The following is a 23,710-nucleotide window of genomic DNA, read 5'->3' as shown; positions in this document are numbered from 1 at the left end:
AATTTTATTTTCCATGGAAATTTGATGAAAGTACCATGAATAGTTGGAGAAATTTCTATGGAATTTCTTTGAAAATTCCTGGTGGCATTTTCCGCGGAAAATTTTTAACATAAAAGTTTACTATGCAATATTTATTTTTGTTTATTTGAAAAAGAAGACAAAAAATTAAGTTTTATGCAAAAAAAAAAAGTTTTTTTTTATTATTTTCAAACCAATTTTTTTTTATAACTTAACTAGGAAGATTCTGAATCGTAATTATATTACGTTCGAGTATGAAACGTGACGAGATGACGATCTAAGGTAATATTTTCTTTTAAGAGCAAGTTTAATGAGATGTATGGAAACTAGAATTGCATGTAATGGCTTTATTATTCAATAGAAAATGTCCCACTTAAAAAAAATCACTTGAATTTTTTTTTTTTTAAATTTTCTTATTTCAAAGAAAATTCAAAAAATTTATTTATTTAATTTTATGTTATGTTAATTTAATTTTCGTTGTTTATTGAAATTTATAAATTCAATTTTCTCTTCTTCTTTCAAAAAAAAAAAAAAAAAAAAAAAAAGTGTCATGTTCTCACAATTGTTTAATTCTAGATCTAGAGTTGATATAAAAAGAAGTGAATCTCATCAGAAAAAAAAATTCACAATAAAAAAAAAGCGTCAGTAAGAGTGGTGTATAATAAAATTAGCATCAAAGGAGAAAGTATATAAAGAAGAGGCAAAAGTTCACACGCACAGAATCACTTTTCTTTGTATACACAAAATATTCCGATAAATTTATATTGACTTTTTATTATATCTACTTTTAAGACTATACAATTACGAAAATAATGGATTTCTACACTTATTTTCAAATTATATAGTTTTGTAAACTTTTTTTTTAACACATTATTTAATTTTATATTTTCTGCTCCATTTTATAATATTATAAATATACTAATTTTTTTTTTTTTTGCATCAATCATATTATCGCTTTATTTAACGGTTATTATTTTTATTTAAATTTTTTATAAATTATTTAATTCCCCAATTTTCTTTTCTTTTAAATTTTTCTTAATTTTCTTTTTATTTTATTATGAAAAAAGAATGTAGATTTATAAAAAAAAATATATAAATTTTTCCTAATTATCATTGATTATTGGTTTTTACTGTTGGACTAATAAAATAAAATTTAAAAAAACAACAAAAAATTAATTTGATCAAACCACTTAATGGTATGATTTTCCTTTTAATATCGTTAAGTTCCTTATAAGATTAAATCATTTTTTTTTCTTTTACATATCAAAATAGTTATGTATGGCGAATTTAACATTTTTTTCGAATTTCCTATACTCATTTAATTATACTATATGGTTTGATAGGGAAATATTATCAATTACGAATTTATGAAAGTAATAATGGAGATTTACAGTGAAAGTCGGGTAGACTATAATGCCGCTGTAAATTAACGAGGAATCTGGTAAATCTCAGAAAGGTGGATCCGGATCTCACAGACAGAAAAAAAATAGATAAAGGAAAACAGGAACTCAAATATATATATATATATTTAAAAAAAAAATTTATATAAAAAATAAATAAATTTACAAAAGAAAAAACAAAAAAAAATAAAAATCTCCACTCGTTAAATAATATATAATTAATTATTAAATAATAAATAATTAATTATTAATTAATAACGCAAAATTAACTATTGGTTTTCTAGTATGAGTCCTAGAAATATTCCTAGAATTTTTTTTTTGCAAAAAAAATTATTTAAACAATTTGTTATAAACAAATAAACAAATTAGCAATTTTGTTTAAAAAACTACTGACAATTTTAAGAGAAAAATTACTACGAAAATATGTACGACGACTTTTTTTAAAAATCTTTATTATTGTATAAATGATATAAACTATTATAGAGAACGGGATCATTAAAATTATTTATAACAATTAAACAGTAATTTTTAAAAAAGTCAGATATATTTCCATAGTAATTTTTCCTGTAGAATTGCTAATAGAAAAAAAAATACAATTTATTTATAACAAATTGTTTAAACAAATTGTTATAAACAAATATATAAAAAAGTTATACTTATTTATTTTAATAGTTAATAATAGTTATTATTTATATTATAATAATTATAAAAATACTTTAATAGATATTTTAATAGTTTAAAAAAAATTAAAATTTATTTATAACAAATAGTTTAAAAAAAATTAAAATTTATATATAACAAATTGTTATAAAAAAATATAGAAAAAAATTAAAGTTAATTTTTCCTGTAGGATTGCTATTAGTTTTAAAAAAATTGTTTATTTGTTTATAACAAATTGTTATAAACAAATATATAAAAAAATTTATACTTATTTATTTTAATAGTTAATAATAGTTATTATTTATATTATAATAATATTTTAATAATCATTTTAATAGTTTAAAAAAAATTAAAATTTATTTATAACAAATTGTTATAAAAAAATATAGAAAAAAGTCAAAGTTAATTTTTCCTGTAGGATTGCTATTAGTTTTAAAAAAATTGTTTATTTGTTTATAACAAATTGTTTAAATAATTTATTTTAAACAAATATAGTAGTAAATTTTAAAATTGTAAATTTTTTTTTGGAAAACTATTACGTGGAAAATTACTTCGGGAACATGTATTTGATTTTTTCTCAATTACATTGTTGTAAATATGTTATAAACAATTATAAAACTAGTATTGAAACATTATAATTGTTTATAAAATTTATATAGCAATATAATTTTTAACAAAAGATATACATGTTTTCATAGTAATTTTTTCCGTAAAATTGCTATTAGTTTAAAAAAATTGTTGATTTGTTTATAACAAATTGTTTAAACAAATTTGATTGCAACAAATTTTTTTTACAACAAATTTTTAACGTTGAAAATTATTTTTCGGACTCATGATCCCAATAGTTAATAATTGTTTAAATAATTAATTATAATTTATGTTAATAATTTGTTTAATTAAACAATAATTGTTTGTCTGTACTAATGAATATTAATGGATAAATTCATAAATAAATAAAAATAAATAAAATTATATAGTAAATATAGTAAATAAAATTATTATTACTATTATTCTTTAATAAATAAAAAATACAATAAAATATTAAAAAATTTAATTTCCAAAACAAAAAAAACCAAAAAAGCAAACTTTGACAAATCAGTTAATTAAAATTAATGTTCAACTTAATTAATTTTTGTCAATTATCGCAAAATTTTTTTTTTTTTCGAAATCGAGTGAAAACATTTTTTTTTTTTTACAATAAATTTCCTTGTTTCGTGTATAAACATAAAAATCGCATCAAAATGGAACAAGATAAAAATTTGTGAAATTTGGTTTTTTCCATCAAGAAAGAGAGAAAAGAGACATGTCAAGTTCAGTTGAAAATAGCGACAACAGATTGAATGGACCGGGGCAAGCAATCGAAACGATTTTCTTGTTACAGACTTTCTAGACTTTCAAAGTATATATCTTAACCGGTTACTTGCTCGCAATTTTCATTATATATCTATATATGAGTGAAAGTATAAAGGGGGATGTTGAATCGGATGACCGTGGCATTCAACAATGATCTTTCGAGACGATGAGAACAACTATTATATTACTCTCACGAGTATATTTCTATATATATATATTAAATTCTAAAACTCATCGAATATCCAAAAACCGGTTTCTCGAAAAAAAAAAAAATTAAATTCACACTCAATAGTGAAATTGCAATCAAGATATATAATATATTTTTTTTTTACTGTCAATCATTTATATAGCCCACTTTGCACATATTCAAAAATATAAACTATTTATGAGACCATAAACTTGTCTGCAAATCATTTTTTTTTTTTTATATATATAGAAATTGATTTATATCGGATATTAAATTAATTTTTTTTTAGCATACGTATTTTTCCTTTTAGAATTTTATACATATTTTTATTTACAAAATCAAACGTCAACTTTCATAACGGGTCTATATTTTATTTATATGTGTAAAAAAAAATTAAATTATAAATAAATGAAAGTTTTTAATTGAAAAATGCCAATTGTTTCGTTTATTAATTTAACATTATCTAATTAATTATTTTTAGCTTTTAATGAAAATAATTTCTTTTTTTTTATTTAAAACACCAAAAAGGGTTAAAATGGGCACTAATTTTTCTTTAGAATTCTAAAAGAAGATAATAATTTTAATAATAATAATAATAATAATAGTAATAATATTAATAAAAATAATAATAAATATTATTACTATTAAAATTATAATTATATTATTATTTTTAGATATGATATTGTAATTATAAAATAACATTTATAATTTATGTACTGTAAATAAAAAAAAAATTAATTAATGTATAAATAATGTGTTAAATAAAACTAAATAAACAAAAAATAGAACAAGATTTATTTCCTCAGTCAATGGTTTAACAAATACTCAATTACTCTTACAATTAAAATATTTCTAATTATCACATATCGTACCAAACATATATATATAAATACATATAATTATTAACTAATTATAATTATCTGCTACAAGGAAATTATTATAAAAAATATTAATTGATTTGGTAAAAAAAAAATTTTTCTCTACGAATAAAATTTTTTTTAAGTTAGAAAAAAATTTATAATAAATTCCAAATTATCAATTAAATGTAAAAAAAAGTATAACATTTTTTTTTTAAAGAATTTCAAAAATTAAATCAAGAATTAAAAAATTTTTTTTTACAATTTTTTCAGTAAATATAAAAAGAAATTTTGTATTATAATTCTAGATTTATTTTACGTTTTTTTTACAACTAAACAATAAGTTGAATATATTTACAAAACAACGATATTGTTTTCTTTAAACAAAGTTAAACAATTATTTGATTCTTAACATTCGGAGACAAAAGAATAAATAATAAATTTTTAAACCAAACAGTATTTTTTTCTTTTTTTGTTGTTAATTTTACGCAAAAAATTTAGTTTTTTCGCAAAAATACTTTCAATATTTAAAAAATTTTCATTTTCCAAAAATTGGAATTTTAATTTAATTTTCATTTTCCAAATATTTCAAATTTTTGAAAAATTTCCGAATTTAAAATATTTTGAATATTCAATTTTTTTTTTACATTTTTCGAATACTTTAGGAGTATTAATTTACATTTCTAAATTTTATTTTCAAAAAAAAAATTGGATGGACAGTCTCTAAACAAAAATTAGTTCAACTTAACATTATTAATTTAAAATATAAAAATATAAATAAGCATTTATTTTTCTATTTAACTTTTGTATTAAAACAAAAAAAAAAAATTAATTAAAAAATTTTTCAGTAAAAGTGTGAATAATTTTATTTTCATTCGGATGATTAAAAATTAGATTTAGATGAAAATTAAAAATTTCTCACAGTAAAAAAATGGAAAAAAATTGACAAATTTTAGTTTATGTTATGTTAATTGTTTCCTACTGTAAGAAAATATTAATTTTTATTATAAAATACAACAAATATTAAATAATAAAAATAATAATAATTACAACAAATTAAAAATGTTAAAAAAATAAATTATTTACACTTTCACCAAAATTATTTAATCGAAATTTTTTTTTTTTTATTTAAAAAAATTTCCAAGTTGAACTAATTTTCATTTCTTTTTTTATTTCTTTTGTTCCTTAATAATTTTATCATTTTTTTCTCTTGGCATTGAAATATTTCATACAAAAAAAAAATAATTTCTCTTTAGTAGTGATGAAACAAAAAAAAAATAAATAAAAATAAAAAAAGACAAAAAAATCCGTTTCTTTCAAATAATTAATTAGATAAAACTAAAAAATAAATAATTAAGAATACGAAGATTGAATATTAGGCAAAGTTGCACTGCCAGGATTGGGAAATGAATAAACAGGACTATTTTGTATGGGCATTGTTCGAAAATCATATTCGGGTTCGACAATATCCTCCCTTACTGAATAGCCCTGATTACCCGCCAATGATGATGTCCATGATGAACTAGCGGGAAAACTTGATCCTGCAAATGATGATATTGGCAATTGTTGAATATTTTGTCCAACATGTTGTATATTGCTTCCATGAATTCCAGGAATATTTACAACACCCGGCCATGTTTTTGTGAATTCCTCAACTTTTCTATTATAATCGTCAAGTGATACACTGTCACGAATCACGACTCCTCTCGTGCTTCCTCCAATTTTTGGCGATGGTACAAAAATTGGCGTACTCGACGTTGTCTCCGATTTTAAAACTTGTGATGATGTTGAATAATCTGAAAATATAAAAAACAATTAATCAAAACAATAAAAAATAAATAATAATAATAATAATTTTAACTGAAAAAATTAAAATTATTAAGGTATATAAAAAAAAATTAATTTAGAAAATTAAAATTATAAATTTAATAAAGGAATGAAAAATAATTTTTTAAATAATGATTTAAAGCTAATTAAAATTTTCTTCTATTTATTTTTATCAATATTCAAAATAATCGGTTGTGAAAAAATATTTTTTGCATTTACTTTTAAATTCTATCAACTTTAAATGCAAATAAAAAAGAATTATAATTAAAAAAATAAAATTACTTTGTAAACGAAATCTTAATCAAAAAATTACTAAAGTAAAAAAAAATAAATTAAAAATTAATAAAATTTAATTTCTTACTAAAAATAATTACTAAGAAAAATTTTTTTGATAATAGAAAAAACCTACCATTGGCAATAATTGATTTTTCCTCACCAGCTGAGGCGCTATTTACATTATCCAATGAAAGTTTGTCGCCATAAGAAGCTTTTGCCAATGATCGTGAATTAAAAAGTTTACTTTGATCGTCAATTGTTTTTCCATTCAATTCAATATCATAGGATCCACTTTGACCGGGAAGAAAGGAATCTGTGTCACTTTCTGTTGTTAAACTAACGTGACTTGGATCTATCGGTGAAAATGCAGAATCCTCCGATGAATCCTTTGAAGAATGATTTTCCACGAAACTAAAAAATAAAATCAAAAAAATTAGATATTTTTTGTAAAAAAAAAATAATTTCTTTTTTTTAAAGACAAAATTTAATAAATTAAATATTTATAATCAATTAAAACGAGTTTTATTGTTTTTTATTTATTTCATAAATAAATTAATTAATGTTTCGTTAATAATGAGACCCTACTAAAAAAAATTTATTTACACAGAAAATTAAAAGGCATTAAAATAAGCTGCAACGCTTATTATTTTAATCCAATTTTGCTTATTTTAATACCAAAATGGATTAAAATAAGCAAAATTGGATTAAAATAATAAGCGTTGCAGCTTATTTTAATACCTTTTAATTTTCTGTGTATTTTCCAAATTTTTATAAAGTTTTTCTTTTTTAAATTATATAAAATATTTAGCTAATAATTCTCTTAATAAATAAATAAATAAATAAATAATTATTAATAATAATAATAATAATTATTATTATTTATTAATGAATTATTATTATTAATTTATTATTACTATTATTAATTAATTTATTATTAATTATAATTATTATCATTTATTATAATTATGAAATAAATAATAATAAAAAAAATTCCCGTTTATTGTGAAATAAATAAAAAAAAAAAAAATTATAATAAAAATAATTGTGTTAATAATCACAAAAAATTGTTAAGTATTAAAATAAGAGTGTTAAGTCTTTTTTGAATACTTTCCAATTTTCTGTGTTATAAACTTATAATTTTCGTATTTTAATTCGTAATTTTAAATATTAAAAAAAAAGTTACCAAAACATGTAATTTTCCGATAAAATACAATTTCTTCAATCGATGTTTAGTTTAAAGCTTCAATAACTATAATAAACGTCTAATTTGATTGAAATTTTATATCTTTGCAATGATTTTATCATTCACAGAATCTTATACTTTCTACAAAATAGAAGAAAAATAACTTTTAAAGTTACTTTCATCAATTTTCGAATTTAAATTTCTCAAATTTTTCAATTTTTAAAAATTCTTTAAAAATTTTTGATAAAAATTTTTATTTACATCTTCTATTTTTAAATACAAATTTTATCAAAATATATTAATAAAATATTAAATAATAATAATAATAATAATAATAATAATAATAATAAAACAATAAAAAAATAAATTTAATGTAATAAATATTTTTGAACCATTTTATTTAAATAATAATTGTAAATAAATGAAAGGCAACTCAATGCAAATAATAAAAATTTAATTAAAGAAATAAAAAATATGCAACAAAAAATTCACCTAAAACAGGTGAAATTGCCTAGTATATTTTTTTTCTAAAACAGCGAAAGTTATAGCTATTCTAATGAATCTTTACGTCGTTTTCAATATATATAAAATACTTTTTTTTATATAGAAATGAAATGAAAGTTAATAAAGTCAATTAAATTGGAAATATTCAAAGTAAACTTAATAATTAAAATTGTGATTTAAATAGAAATTTAATAAATTAAATTATTATTAATAAAAAATTTGACTGAAACGTTTTTTTATAATTTTGTATTAATTAATTGTTAATAAATTTATTATTTAATTTAAAAAATTGAAAAAAATGGAAAAATATTTAATTATAATTAATAATAACTAATAAAATAATTTAAAAAAAATTTCTCTATATCAATGATTAATAGACCGTAACTAATGACAGAATTTTTCTCTAATTTAATGATCAACACTTATAATCATTTAATAAATTAATTTTAAGATTCAAAAAGTATAAAATAAAAATTGCATTAAAAGTAAATCCTTAGCAGCTAATAAATATAAAAATAGAAAAATAAATTTGTTTACCCTTCCTTTAGAGGCACATAATTGCCTTTAATTTTATCATATGGAATATATCCGTGACCAAAGGAAATCCCATGACTTATGCCTTTTCCATGGGGTACGACAACATTATTAATTCCCTCGTGATCTTGATCAAAATCATCGCCTCCATGAGGTAAATAATTTCCTCCATGGCGAAATGCTGGTTTTCCATAAATAATACTATTTGGCCGATTATAAAGATGTGGATAATTGTCATCGGCTGTATAATGGGATTTTCTTAATGGGGGCGGTCTCATATGAGAGTGCCACGATGCACCTGGACTCCTTCTTACGTGACGTGGTATCATAAAAATTACCTTCCTCCTGAAAACAATAAATTTAATTAACATAAATAAATCAAATAATATCTAATAAAAAATAATTCAATAATTTATAAATTTTTATAAATTATTATAAATAATATAAATACAATATAAATAAATTATACCAGAGGATAAATAACAAAAATAATTATAAAATTTTTTTCCTTAACTTTCGAAAACTGGAAAATTAAAAAAAAATTTTCTTTTACTTACTCTGCAGCAATTGTCAGAAAACTACATGCTATTGATAGAAAAACGAGGAAAATCTGGAAAAGTGAAATTAATATTAAAATCCTTTTTCTTTATGAGAAACAATGATAACCAAATATTTTCTAAATCTGAATTAGTAAAAAATTTTAACTAATTTGAAAAAGTAATCGGCTTTTTTTCTGAAAATGTTAAATTTTACTAATTAGTTAGTAAAAAAAAACTTTTTAATATTAGTAGAATTTTACTAATTTTAAAGCAAAATGTCATTTACTAATTCAAAGTAGTTAAAGTTTTTATTAATTTAGATTCAGAGAGTAAATTTAAAATGCTTTTTTATAAGCATTAATAAGCAAAATTAATATTTTATTAATATTTCTATTTATTATTTAAATAAATAAATAAATAATTTATTGATACTCTCAATTTATTTTTTATTAATAAAAAAAATATTTATAATAATTTATAAAAAAATAAAAAAGTTATTAATTATTTATATTACATAAAGACCGAAATATTTATTATTTATTAATTAAGCTTCAGCCTTTCGGCCCAGAAGTGGACTTGGTTTAAGACAAAAATATTTATTACATTAAAAAAAAATTTATTTGATTCAAATAATCGGTTACTATTTTCAAATAAATATTTTTTTTGGCGAATAATTTTTATTTAAATCAATTAAAATGTCTTTGAATAAATAATTTTTGTATTTGAAACAAATAGAATTTATAATTGACTTAAATAATAATTATTTAAAAATATTTATTTGATAATAGTCAAGTAATCGATGATTTGAATCAAACAAATTTTTTTGTAGTGTACCGAAATCAAATTTAGCATTCGAAATTGATAATTCTAAAAAAAATTAACACAAAAAAACAAATGTAATTTTAACAAAATTTAATTTTCATTCGAAGCAAAGAAAATTTATTTTTCAAAATTTGGCGATTTACAAAATATAATATTATAATTATAATTTATAATAATTACACCTAGAGAAAAAATAAATATATTTGTCTCAGAGCTAAATAAATTAGTATTTGTTTCAAATAAATATTTATTTGTTGCAAATAAATTGTTATTCCTTTCAAATAAATATTGATTTGTTGCAAATAAATTTGTACTCGTTTCAAATAAATATTGATTTTTTTGCAAATAAATTTTATTTAATTTAAATAAAAATTTTAATTATGACAAATAAAATTTTTATTTACGCCAAATAAAAAATTTATTAGGCTCTGAGACAAATAGAAATATTATATTTGTTTCAAATAAAACATTTCTCTGGTTATTTTATAATAATTATAATTTGCAATAATATTATAATTAAAAAATTATGAAATATTAATAAATAAAGAGTATTTTTGTACAATTAAAAATAATTACTTTACTGACTCCCGTTTCTTTTTTTTTTGATAAAAAAATAAATAACACAATAATATTAACACAAAACTTACCGCAAGCCGCATGATAAAAATAAATAAAAATTTGAATACACAAATATAAACTTTTCACTATATTTATAAATAGATATATAACCGAATAATGTATCCCGTTCGGGTGATCCAGATATATTGCAGGAACCAAGACTAGGCATCTTCTCTTTTATACAAGATAAAAAGAAGACTACTGACGCTCTAGAATCTCCCACCATAACAGTTAATTTCTAACCGCAAGAATAACGACGAATATTGAACATTGAGAATGGGTGGGTATGACCTAGTGACGCTTATGATGCTTTTGCACCATCTCAACGCGCGATAGAAATATATATTTTTACTCTATAAAACACCTTGCATATTGTTAATCGTCAACTTTCTTCCAACATTACACCAATGAAAATATAGTCACAGTCTAGTAGTCCTGAAGCTACTACCCTTCACTCACGAACACAATACTACGTGCCATTAAATATGTACATTAAAAACAATATTTAATATTTCCCATCCTAATGTAAGAAAATTATTAATCAAACTCGACACTTCTTTGATTGCCTTCTGATTAATCGATTTTCTTTAATTTCCAAAAGGAAAGTGAACGTTGTAAATATATACAAACGTCAACGAACTCTATTTTCATTTTCATTTTTGACAAAATTATTGTAGATGATTTCAATCTCATTTTCGATTTCACATTATTACACATTTATACGTCAAAAAACGTATTGCAATGAAAAAAAAAATTATTTGTTTCAAATAATCAGTTACTTGACTAATAACAAGTAAATATTTCCTTCAATCTAATAACTTTTATTTTTGTCAATTAAATTTTATTTGTTTCAAAATAAAAAAATTATTTTTTTTTAAATATTTGATTGAAATAAAAACTATTTGGTACCAATACAAATTATTTGGTACAAATAAAAATTATTTTGTACAAATACAAATTATTTGGTACAAATACAAATTATTTGGTACAAATACAAATTATTTGGTACAAATACAAATTATTTGGTACAACTACAAATTATTTGGTACTAATACAAATTATTTGGTACTAATACAAATTATTTGGTACAAATACAAATTATTTGGTACTCATACAAATTATTTGGTGCAAATACAAATTATTTGGTGCTAATACAAATTATTTGGTGAAAAACAAATTATTTGGTGCAAATACAAATTATTTGGTACAACTACAAATTATTTGGAACTAATACAAATTATTTGGTGCAAATACAAATTATTTGGTACTAATACAAATTATTTGGTACAAATACAAATTATTTGGTACTCATACAAATTATTTGGTGCAAATACAAATTATTTGGTGCTAATACAAATTATTTGGTGAAAAACAAATTATTTGGTGCAAATACAAATTATTTGGTACAACTACAAATTATTTGGAACTAATACAAATTATTTGGTGCAAATACAAATTATTTGGTACTAATACAAATTATTTGGTACAAATACAAATTATTTGGTACTCATACAAATTATTTGGTGCAAATACAAATTATTTGGTGCTAATACAAATTATTTGGTGCAAATACAAATTATTTGGTACAACTACAAATTATTTGGAACTAATACAAATTATTTGGTGCAAATACAAATTATTTGGTACTAATACAAATTATTTGGTACAAATACAAATTATTTGGTACTCATACAAATTATTTGGTGCAAATACAAATTATTTGGTGCTAATACAAATTATTTGGTGAAAAACAAATTATTTGGTGCAAATACAAATTATTTGGTACAACTACAAATTATTTGGAACTAATACAAATTATTTGGTGCAAATACAAATTATTTGGTACTAATACAAATTATTTGGTACAAATACAAATTATTTGGTACTCATACAAATTATTTGGTGCAAATACAAATTATTTGGTGCTAATACAAATTATTTGGTGAAAAACAAATTATTTGGTGCAAATACAAATTATTTGGTACTAATACAAATTATTTGGTGCAAATACAAATTATTTGGTACAACTACAAATTATTTGTTGCTAATACAAATTATTTGGTGAAAAACAAATTATTTGTTACAACTACAAATTATTTGGTACAACTACAAATTATTTGGTACAAATACAAATTATTTTGTGCAAATACAAATTTTTTGGTGCAACTACAAATTATTTGGTGCAAATACAAATTATTTGGTACAACTACAAATTATTTGATAAAAATAAAAAAATATTTGATACAAAAAATGTATTTGATACAAATAAAAATTATTTTGTACAAATAAAATACAAATTATTTGGTACAAATACAAATTATTTGGTACTAATACAAATTATTTGGTGCAAATACAAATTATTTGGTACAACTACAAATTATTTGGTGCAAATACAAATTATTTGGTACAAATACAAATTATTTGGTGCAACTACAAATTATTTGGTGCAAATACAAATTATTTGGTACAACTACAAATTATTTGATAAAAATAAAAAAATATTTGATACAAAAAATGTATTTTATACAAATAATTTGTATTTTGGACAAATAAAATACAAATTATTTGGTACAAATACAAATTCTTTGGTACAACTACAAATTATTTGGTGCAAATACAAATTATTTGGTACAACTACAAATTATTTGGTGCAAATACAAATTATTTGGTACAAATACAAATTATTTGGTACTAATACAAATTATTTGGTGCAAATACAAATTATTTGGTACTAATACAAATTATTTGGTACAAATACAAATTATTTGGTACTCATACAAATTATTTGGTGCTAATACAAATTATTTGGTGAAAAACAAATTATTTGGTGCAAATACAAATTATTTGGTACTAATACAAATTATTTGGTGCAAATACAAATTATTTGGTACAACTACAAATTATTTGTTGCTAATACAAATTATTTGGTGAAAAACAAATTATTTGTTACAACTACAAATTATTTGGTACAACTACAAATTATTTGGTACAAATACAAATTATTTTGTGCAAATACAAATTTTTTGGTGCAACTACAAATTATTTGGTGCAAATACAAATTATTTGGTACAACTACAAATTATTTGATAAAAATAAAAAAATATTTGATACAAAAAATGTATTTGATACAAATAAAAATTATTTTGTACAAATAAAATACAAATTATTTGGTACAAATACAAATTATTTGGTACTAATACAAATTATTTGGTGCAAATACAAATTATTTGGTACAACTACAAATTATTTGGTGCAAATACAAATTATTTGGTACAAATACAAATTATTTGGTGCAACTACAAATTATTTGGTGCAAATACAAATTATTTGGTACAACTACAAATTATTTGATAAAAATAAAAAAATATTTGATACAAAAAATGTATTTGATACAAATAATTTGTATTTTGGACAAATAAAATACAAATTATTTGGTACAAATACAAATTCTTTGGTACAACTACAAATTATTTGGTGCAAATACAAATTATTTGGTACAACTACAAATTATTTGGTGCAAATACAAATTATTTGGTACAAATACAAATTATTTGGTACTAATACAAATTATTTGGTGCAAATACAAATTATTTGGTACTAATACAAATTATTTGGTACAAATACAAATTATTTGGTACTCATACAAATTATTTGGTGCTAATACAAATTATTTGGTGAAAAACAAATTATTTGGTGCAAATACAAATTATTTGGTACTAATACAAATTATTTGGTGCAAATACAAATTATTTGGTACAACTACAAATTATTTGTTGCTAATACAAATTATTTGGTGAAAAACAAATTATTTGTTACAACTACAAATTATTTGGTACAACTACAAATTATTTGGTACAAATACAAATTATTTTGTGCAAATACAAATTTTTTGGTGCAACTACAAATTATTTGGTGCAAATACAAATTATTTGGTACAACTACAAATTATTTGATAAAAATAAAAAAATATTTGATACAAAAAATGTATTTGATACAAATAAAAATTATTTTGTACAAATAAAATACAAATTATTTGGTACAAATACAAATTATTTGGTACTAATACAAATTATTTGGTGCAAATACAAATTATTTGGTACAACTACAAATTATTTGGTGCAAATACAAATTATTTGGTACAAATACAAATTATTTGGTGCAACTACAAATTATTTGGTGCAAATACAAATTATTTGGTACAACTACAAATTATTTGATAAAAATAAAAAAATATTTGATACAAAAAATGTATTTGATACAAATAATTTGTATTTTGGACAAATAAAATACAAATTATTTGGTACAAATACAAATTCTTTGGTACAACTACAAATTATTTGGTGCAAATACAAATTATTTGGTACAACTACAAATTATTTGGTGCAAATACAAATTATTTGGTACAAATACAAATTATTTGGTACTAATACAAATTATTTGATAAAAATAAAAAAAATATTTGCTACAAAAAATGTACAAATACAAATTATTTGGTACAAATACGAATTATTTGGTGCAAATACAACTTATTTGGTACAAATAATATTGATATGTGCAAATAATAAATATTTGATAAAGATAAAAATGATTTGTACCAAATAATTTGTATTTGTACCAAATTATAATTTGTATTTCTACCAAATACTTTGTATCTGTACCATGAGCCAAAAGTTTTGAACGTTCATATGAACGAAATTTTTTTTTGCAGCTTCTTTAAGTACGAATTTTATTACAAAATATTGTTTAAAATATCTAAAAAGATGTTATTAATTTAATAATTTTTTAATTTACATGGTTTTATTTTACATGGTCATCATATTTTTTAATAATTTATAGATTGAAAAAAATATTTCGTTCATATGAACGTTCAAAACTGTCGGCTCATTCTGTACCAAAGAATTATTATATGATACAAATGAAAATGGTTATACAGAAAATAATTATTTTATAAAATTAAAAATTCATTAGATACAAATAATAATTATTTGATAAAAAAAAATTATTAGGTTTTTTCTTCATTCTTTGGTATAAATAGAAATAAAAATTATTTGATAAAAATAACTTTGATGATAATAGTCAAGTAATTAATTATTTGAATCAAATTTTTTTTTTCCAGTGTAAATATAAATTAAATTTATTTCATATTTTCAATATTTCTTTTTATATATACCAAAAGCGGAATGTTTAGTGAAGAAATCTTACGTTTTGCTTACAAATATATATTTATACTCTCTATATATGTATACATATACATAAAAGAAAGGGAAAATCTAATGAAGAAATAAACAAAAGAAGTTGTTATAATTACTAAAGTGTTGGAAGAATTTGTCGATTGCTCGTTTCAGTTTCTGCACTATTGATTCCTATGTTTTTCTTTCCCCCCCCCTCGCAAAAAAAATTAGAGCAATAACTTTTACAAATAAAAACCATTTATCATCATAAATTTTCTTCTCTATACTTTTCTCCCTTATACACAAAATAATGCATATCTTTCACCACAAAGTTTTACAATGTACTATTATCAATTATTTGTCTAACTAGTTGTTACCATTTTTTTTGCATAAATTTAAAACTTAATTTGAGATAAAAAAAAGTAAACAAAAAAAATTTATAATCTTTTTTTAATTATTTATTTTTTGAAAAAATAAGTAGTTTTCTGAAAATAATTTCAAAATTACCGACATAGAAATCTACCTTACCGACAGTTAGTAATTTTTTAAAATAATAAATATAAGAAATCACCGTCATAGAAATTTACCTTATCGACTGATGGTAAAACAGTTTTTGAAAAATGAAAATATAAAAAATTACCTATATAGAAATCTACCTTACCGATTAATGGTAAAGAAATTTTTTGAAAAATGAAAATATAAAAAATTACTGACATAGGAATCTACCTTACCGACTGACGGTAAAACAATGTTTGAAAAATGAAAATATCTAAAAAATTATCAACATTTTGGGGGAAAAACTGTTTTACCATCAGTCGGTAAAGTAGATTCCTATGTTGGTAATTTTTATATTTTCGAAAAATTGCCATCAGTCGGTAAGGTTTGTTTCTGTGTCGGTATTTTTAATATTTTTATTTTTTTTAATTTTTTACAATCTTGTTAATTTTTTAACCATCTACAGTGAAACCCACGTATATATTAAAAAAGAATAATAATTGTTATTGTATAACAATATATAATTTAATGTAAAAATAAATAATAAATATAACATAATATATAATATGATTTTTAATAATCATCCCGATTATTTTGCAATAAACAAAAATAAATAAATAAAGATTATTTCATGAAAACGTTAATCAACATTTGGATTGAAAAATTATTTCTTCAAATCAAAGATAAAAAAAAACTTAATTTCACTGAAAATTGTAAGCGCGTGTGCAAAGTGCATGTGTTACGCTCCACATAAATCACGGTTTCTCAATTACGTGTTCAACTTCTTTGAATATATATATATATATATATATATATATATATTATTATTATTATTAAAAAATGTGGATATCAATCATAATTATGTTTTAACCCATCTCACATTAAACAAATATCTTATTGGCATAAATGTGTATTATTTTTTAATTTGCAAAATTTAATAGTAAATTTCTCATCCATATATCAATTTTGTAAGGTTTTATATTATAATATATTATTATAATAGAAGAATTCTTTTCTAAAGACCATAAATATTTCATTATATATGAAATATTATATGTATACGTAAATATTAACGAAATGAAACAATTCACTTTCTAATGGATCACACAGATTGTATATATATCAAAAGTAAACAAAAAAAATCCTATTTCATTTAGCAAATTGTATAAATACATCAGGAAATTGAAAATAAGTAATAATTCTATCACATAGAAAATTCATATGAAAAAAAAACAAAACAAGTGTTCGGGATAATAAAAATTGTCGTAAACTTTAGAAGATTATAGTTTATGGAATGGCGAGAGTATATAATTTTATTGCATTCGTAAAAATGAAGTAATAAAAATATAACAACAAGAATGTGTTCTTCACGTACTTCCATTTTTTATAGGAGAACATTAATGAATTCAATAATTGAATTCGTAAACTTGATGGGGTGATGCCATTGTAACGAATGCTGAGGTTACGGTTGCTAAGGAAACTACTAACATGGAAACGGTTGCTATGAAAACAGTTGCTATGGAAACAACTACTATGGAAATGATTGCTATGGTAACAGTTGCTATGGAAACAGTTGCTATGGAAGCGGTTGCTATGGTTACGGTTGCTATGGAAACAACAATCAGAAACGGTTGCTATGGAAACAAATACCATAGAAACGGTTGCTAGGGTAACAATTGTTATGGAAACAGTTGCTATGGAAACTACTACCATGGAAACGGTTGCTATGGAAACAACAATCATAGAAATGGTTGCTATGGTTACGGTTGTAATGGAAACAACTACCATAGAAGCAGTTGCTTTGGTAACTGTTAATATGGAAACAGTTGCTATGAAAGCGGTTGCTTTGGTAACTGTTGCTATAGAAACAGTTGCTATGGAAACAACTACCATAGAAACGATTGCTATGGAAATAACTACCATAGAAACGGTTGCTATGGAAACAATAATCAGAAACGGTTGCTATGGAAACAATAATCAGAAACGGTTGCTATGGAATCAAATACCATGGAAACGGTTGCTAGGGTAACGATTGTTATGGAAACAGTTGCTATGGAAACTACTACCATGGAAACGGTTGCTATGGAAACAACAATCATAGAAATGGTTGCTATGGTTACGGTTGTAATGGAAACAACTACCATAGAAGCAGTTGCTTTGGTAACTGTTAATATGGAAACAGTTGCTATGAAAGCGGTTGCTTTGGTAACTGTTGCTATAGAAACAGTTGCTATGGAAACAACTACCATAGAAACGATTGCTATGGAAATAACTACCATAGAAACGGTTGCTATGGAAACAATAATCAGAAACGGTTGCTATGGAAACAATAATCAGAAACGGTTGCTATGGAATCAAATACCATGGAAACGGTTGCTAGGGTAACGATTGTTATGGAAACAGTTGCTATGGAAACTACTACCATAGAAACGGTTGCTATGGAAACAATAATCAGAAACGGTTGCTATGGAATCAAATACCATGGAAACGGTTGCTAGGGTAACGATTGTTATGGAAACAGTTGCTATGGAAACTACTACCATGGAAACGGTTGCTATGGAAACAACAATCATAGAAACGGTTGCTATGGTTACGGTTGTAATGGAAACAACTACCATAGAAGCAGTTGCTTTGGTAACTGTTAATATGGAAACAGTTGCTATGGAAGCGGTTGCTATGGAAGCGGTTGCTTTGGTAACTGTTGCTATAGAAACAGTTGCTATGTAAACAACTACCATAGAAACGATTGTTATGGAAATATCTACCATAGAAACGGTTGCTATGGAAACAATTATCAGAAACGGTTGCTATGGAATCAAATACCATGGAAACGGTTGCTAGGGTAACAACAATCATAGAAACGATTGCTATGGTTACGGTTGTAATGGAAACAAATACCATGGAAACAGTTGCTATGGAAACCATAAGAGTGTACGACGGACAGACGGACGCCAAAAAGCGAAACTATATTCAAAAGTTCCAGCCCTGATCCACGAAACCCTAAAAACGAGAATTTATTTATGAAACTATAAAGAAAAAATATTAACAATAATTTTTTTTATTATCATAAATTATATGACAACCGATTCTTGATTGTAACATCAAATAACAGAATTGACAATTGCGAGAATAAAAATAAATATACGGAAGTGTTTCCATAAAAATAAAAGATTTGTTTCGCTTCTATATATATATTTGATATTAATCATTTCTAATAACAACTTGAATTCAATTATTATTATTATCTATTGTTTTTAAAACGAAAGTTATGTGTATGTTAAAGTTTGGCGGGCAAAATGAAATTACAATGACTGACTTGCACAAACAATACATACACACACACAGAGAGGTGAAACCTTGTCGACCATGATCTTGATCTTGAACGTTCACTGACCAATGCAATAGTATATTGACTTCAGTTGAAAATAAAAAAATAAAAAATGATAAAAGGAGACAAGGAAGTAATAATCGCGAAAAAATTAAAACCACGCCCAACTATATAAATACAATAACATTATATATATATATTGTAGACAGATAATGAAGTATAGAGGCAAACTACCAAGAAAAATATAAGATAACCGTCTCTTAGATGGGTAGTTGTCAGTTCTTTTTTTTTTTAATTTTATTTTATATTCCTTTCACAATGTTAGATGTATTGTATCCATTAAATACAAAAGTTACCTTTCAATTCTTATGGTGGCTTATAACATAGTAGGATATATAAATGGAATACGGGAGAATATTAGACAGATTAAATTCAGAATTCGAGTCACGTGGAGTGTGTGGTTTTCGATTTCTTTTAAAATATATTTAAACGTGCTAAGCAGGACGATGTCGAGTATTTCTGTAAGTTTCGTCCAACAATCCTGTTACATTTAACAGTCTATTGTATTTTAATTAATTATAGTAAAATTGTAATTCTAATTCAATTCCAATCCGTTAGTTTCAAAAAGTTTTTTCTCCTCAAAGTATTAATGATTCCAAAATCGGTTTAAAACAAAGGGAATGATTATTCAACTGTTAAAATAATTTAGATTTTTTTTTAGTTTAAAAAAGTTACGGATTCAGTTAGTTTTGAATAAAAATTATTTCGAGAAATTTTGAAATTTGTCTTCGAGTCAATCAGTTTCTATCCGAATCTAAATTTTGTTTGTAAATATTATCAAAAAATTCTTTTCATATAATTCATCCTAATTAATCAGTTTCATTCCGAAGCTGAATTTTAATCTTTTTCTGTTATTTTATTGCAAATCGTTTCCAATCCAAACGTATTGATTTTGAATGATATTCGAAAGGATTCGGAAGGGTTAAACTACAGCATCGGAATAACTATTACTATTAATTAAGAATAATAATTAATAGTATTAATAAACAGAATAATTAATTAAGAATCAAGAGATTTTTAGTTACATATAAAAAAGTTAAGGATAAAAAAATTTTAAAGTACTGATTAATTTCGAACAATTTTTTCAGTTACTTGTTCTGCTTGTAATCGTAGCAACTTTGAATTTAACGGAAGGAGGCGGTGATGGTGAACAGTAAGTTTTCTTCGTTCATTAAAAAAACATTAACAAAATAATTATTCACACGTAAAGTGAAAATTTTTAAAAAGAAAAGAGTTTAATAAGAAAATTTACAGGGCAATCGACCACCATTTGAAGATAAAAATATGAATCAATTTGCTTGAACTAAATTTTTATAATTATATATTTAAAAAAAATTTATAAAATATTTACCAAAAGAAATCTATTACAAATCCAAAAAACGATAGTTTTGTTAATTAATATATATAAAAGAATATGCAAAAAAGGGTTTATCAAAATAAGAGCAATTTGTTATGTTCAAAGCCACTTTCGTTATGACACATCGTATTAAAAATTACATGCTTTCTATGATCTTTCCAATAAAAGCAATTGCTAAATTAGACCTGCTTATTAAACAGTTTTCAATATATAAAAAAAGTCACAATTTCTTGTCAAATCGAAAGTGATTTAATTTGTAATTGTCTAAGGAGATATAGTTAACTTTCTCCAGTATATAAATAAATATAGTCACATTATATTATAAAGTAATTAAACTTTCGTCCTCTAAAATACAAACATTTAATTTTGAGAAAAAAAAAGTTTATAATTTTAAAATTGAAGGAGGCGCACAATTATCCCATATAAAAATTATTTTAATAAAATTTTTATTTCAAATTATTTTATTAGAAATAATTTTTTTTTTTTTAAACGAATTCTCAATCAAATTTTTAAATAACAAAAATTCCAATTCACCGAATTTTAATTTGTGAAAATTTTTATTTGTACGAATTTTTAATTGATAGAATTTTGTAATACGCCGAATTTTCAATTGTCCCAAATTACAAATGGCCGAACAAAAAATCGACAGAAAGATTTTGGCGCAATTTTTAAAATTGACCAATTAGAAATTATAAAGAAAATCGTTAATTTTAAAAATTGCGCCGAAATCATTCTGTCAATTGTTTGTTTGGACATTTTTAATTTCGGACAAATGAAAATTCGGCGCCTTAAAAATTCATGCAATTAAAAATTCGGACAAATGAAGATTCGGTGAATTTAAAATTTTTGCATTTAAAAATTCAAACAAATTGAAATTCGACGACTTAAAAATTGGGACAAATGAGAATTCGGCGGCTTGAAAATTCGTGCAAATAAAAATTCGTACAAATGAAGATTCCGTAAATTAAAAATTCTGGTATTTAAAAATTCGAATCCTCTTAAAATTAATAAATAAATAAATAAATTAATATTCAAATATTCAATAAAATTTTTAAATGACAAAAATTCCAATTCACCGAATTTTAATTTGTTAAAATTTTTATTTGTACGAATTTTTAATTCATAGAATTTTGTGATACGCCGAATTTTCAATTGACCCAAATTACAAATGGCCGAAAAAAAAAACGACAGAAAGATTTTGGCGCAATTTTTAAAATTGACCAATTAGAAATTATAAAGAAAATCGTCAATTTTAAAAATTGCGCCGAAATCATTCTGTCAATTGTTTGTTTGGACATTTTTAATTTCGGACAAATGAAAATTCGGCGCCTTAAAAATTCATGCAATTAAAAATTCGGACAAATGAAGATTTGGTGAATTTAAAATTTTTGCACTTAACGGACAAAAGAAAATTCGGCGACTTGAAAATTCGTGCAAATAAAAATTCATACAAATGAAGATTCCGTAAATTAAAAATTCTGGTATTTAAAAATTCGAATCCTCTTAAAATTAATAAATAAATTAATTAATATTCAAATATTCAATCAAATTTTTAAATGACAAAAATTCCAATTCACCGAATTTTAATTTGTGAAAATTTTTATTTGTACGAATTTTTAATTGATAGAATTTTGTAATACGCCGGATTTTCAATTGTCCCAAATTACAAATAATGGCCGAACAAAAAATCGACAGAAAGATTTTGGCGCAATTTTTAAAATTGACCAATTAGAAATTATAAAGAAAATCGTCAATTTTAAAAATTGCGCCGAAATCATTCTGTCAATTGTTTGTTTGAACATTTTTAATTTCGGACAAATGAAAATTCGGCGCCTTAAAAATTCATGCAATTAAAAATTCGGACAAATGAAAATTCGTGCAAATATAAATTCGTACAAATGAAGATTCCGTAAATTAAAAATTCTGGTATTTAAAAATTCGAATCCTCTTAAAATTAATAAATAAATTAATTAATATTCGGATAAATAATAATTTTTTTAATTAAAAAAAATTGCTTTTTGTGTTATTTTCAGTCATCACATAATAATTCACGTGCCTTATCATGTAAAAAAAATCAAGCACACCCATACAATTACGAAGCACATTCATCACGGTGGTGGTGATAAATATGAAGTTCTAGGATATACAGTAGGTCAACCTATCAATATTGGTGGTCACGATGGTTTTGGTGGTCACGAAAATCACGGTGGTCATGGAGAATTTAATCTTCACGGTGGTTATGGTGGACAGGAAAATCAAGAAATTCACTATGGCGGTCATCATGGGGGTCACAATTTTGAACAAGTTGGCAATGAAATCAATCAGGAAGGTTATAATTTAGGAGGACACGAAGAATTTACATCTTATGGCGGGGGTGGTGGAGGAGGAGGAGGCCACGAAGAACAACAAGTATCGGGATATTAAAATTTTTCAATTAAAAAAAAAATATATTTTACCAGATAATGCCAGTTTGAAAATTATAATTAATTACAATTAATTATATAAATAGTAAAAAATTATT

The 23,710-nt window shown here is 22.5% G+C and overlaps 2 protein-coding genes across 2 annotated transcripts; one reads left to right on the top strand and one right to left on the bottom strand.

Annotated features, from left to right (window-relative positions):
• Positions 1 to 5,626: 5,626 nt before the first annotated feature.
• LOC127288696 (uncharacterized) lies at positions 5,627 to 11,299 on the bottom strand. The gene is made up of 5 exons (XM_051316307.1): positions 10,808 to 11,299; positions 9,357 to 9,409; positions 8,803 to 9,144; positions 6,712 to 6,989; positions 5,627 to 6,271 (listed from the first exon to the last, which is right to left on the bottom strand). The coding sequence occupies exons 1-5, from the start codon at positions 10,817 to 10,819 to the stop codon at positions 5,829 to 5,831; spliced, it is 1,128 nt and encodes a 375-aa protein (XP_051172264.1). The 5' UTR covers positions 10,820 to 11,299; the 3' UTR covers positions 5,627 to 5,828.
• An 8,826-nt stretch (positions 11,300 to 20,125) lies between these two features.
• Positions 20,126 to 23,652, top strand: LOC127288507 (uncharacterized). Its single transcript, XM_051315990.1, has 3 exons — positions 20,126 to 20,293; positions 20,921 to 20,985; positions 23,223 to 23,652. The coding sequence occupies exons 1-3, from the start codon at positions 20,141 to 20,143 to the stop codon at positions 23,611 to 23,613; spliced, it is 609 nt and encodes a 202-aa protein (XP_051171947.1). The 5' UTR covers positions 20,126 to 20,140; the 3' UTR covers positions 23,614 to 23,652.
• The last annotated feature ends 58 nt before the right edge of the window (positions 23,653 to 23,710 follow it).

Source organism: Leptopilina boulardi, unplaced genomic scaffold (assembly GCF_019393585.1).
Source record: "Leptopilina boulardi isolate dan_hultmark-lab unplaced genomic scaffold, ZJU_Lbou_2.1 LbouV2_392, whole genome shotgun sequence".
In the NCBI taxonomy this organism is placed as follows: Eukaryota; Metazoa; Arthropoda; class Insecta; order Hymenoptera; family Figitidae; genus Leptopilina; species Leptopilina boulardi.
This window is presented reverse-complemented; position numbering and strand designations above follow the sequence as displayed.

Coding starts and splice junctions, on each gene's coding strand:
- LOC127288696 (XM_051316307.1), bottom strand. Junction 6,990..8,802: donor TATGTGCCTCTAAAGGAAGG/GTAAACAAATTT, acceptor TTTATTTTTTAG/TTTCGTGGAAAATCATTCTT. Junction 6,272..6,711: donor AAAATCAATTATTGCCAATG/GTAGGTTTTTTC, acceptor TTATATTTTCAG/ATTATTCAACATCATCACAA.
- LOC127288507 (XM_051315990.1), top strand. CDS start 20,141: ATGGTGGCTTATAACATAGTAGGATATATAAATGGAATACGGGAGAAT. Junction 20,294..20,920: donor GGACGATGTCGAGTATTTCT/GTAAGTTTCGTC, acceptor CAATTTTTTCAG/TTACTTGTTCTGCTTGTAAT. Junction 20,986..23,222: donor GGAGGCGGTGATGGTGAACA/GTAAGTTTTCTT, acceptor TGTTATTTTCAG/TCATCACATAATAATTCACG.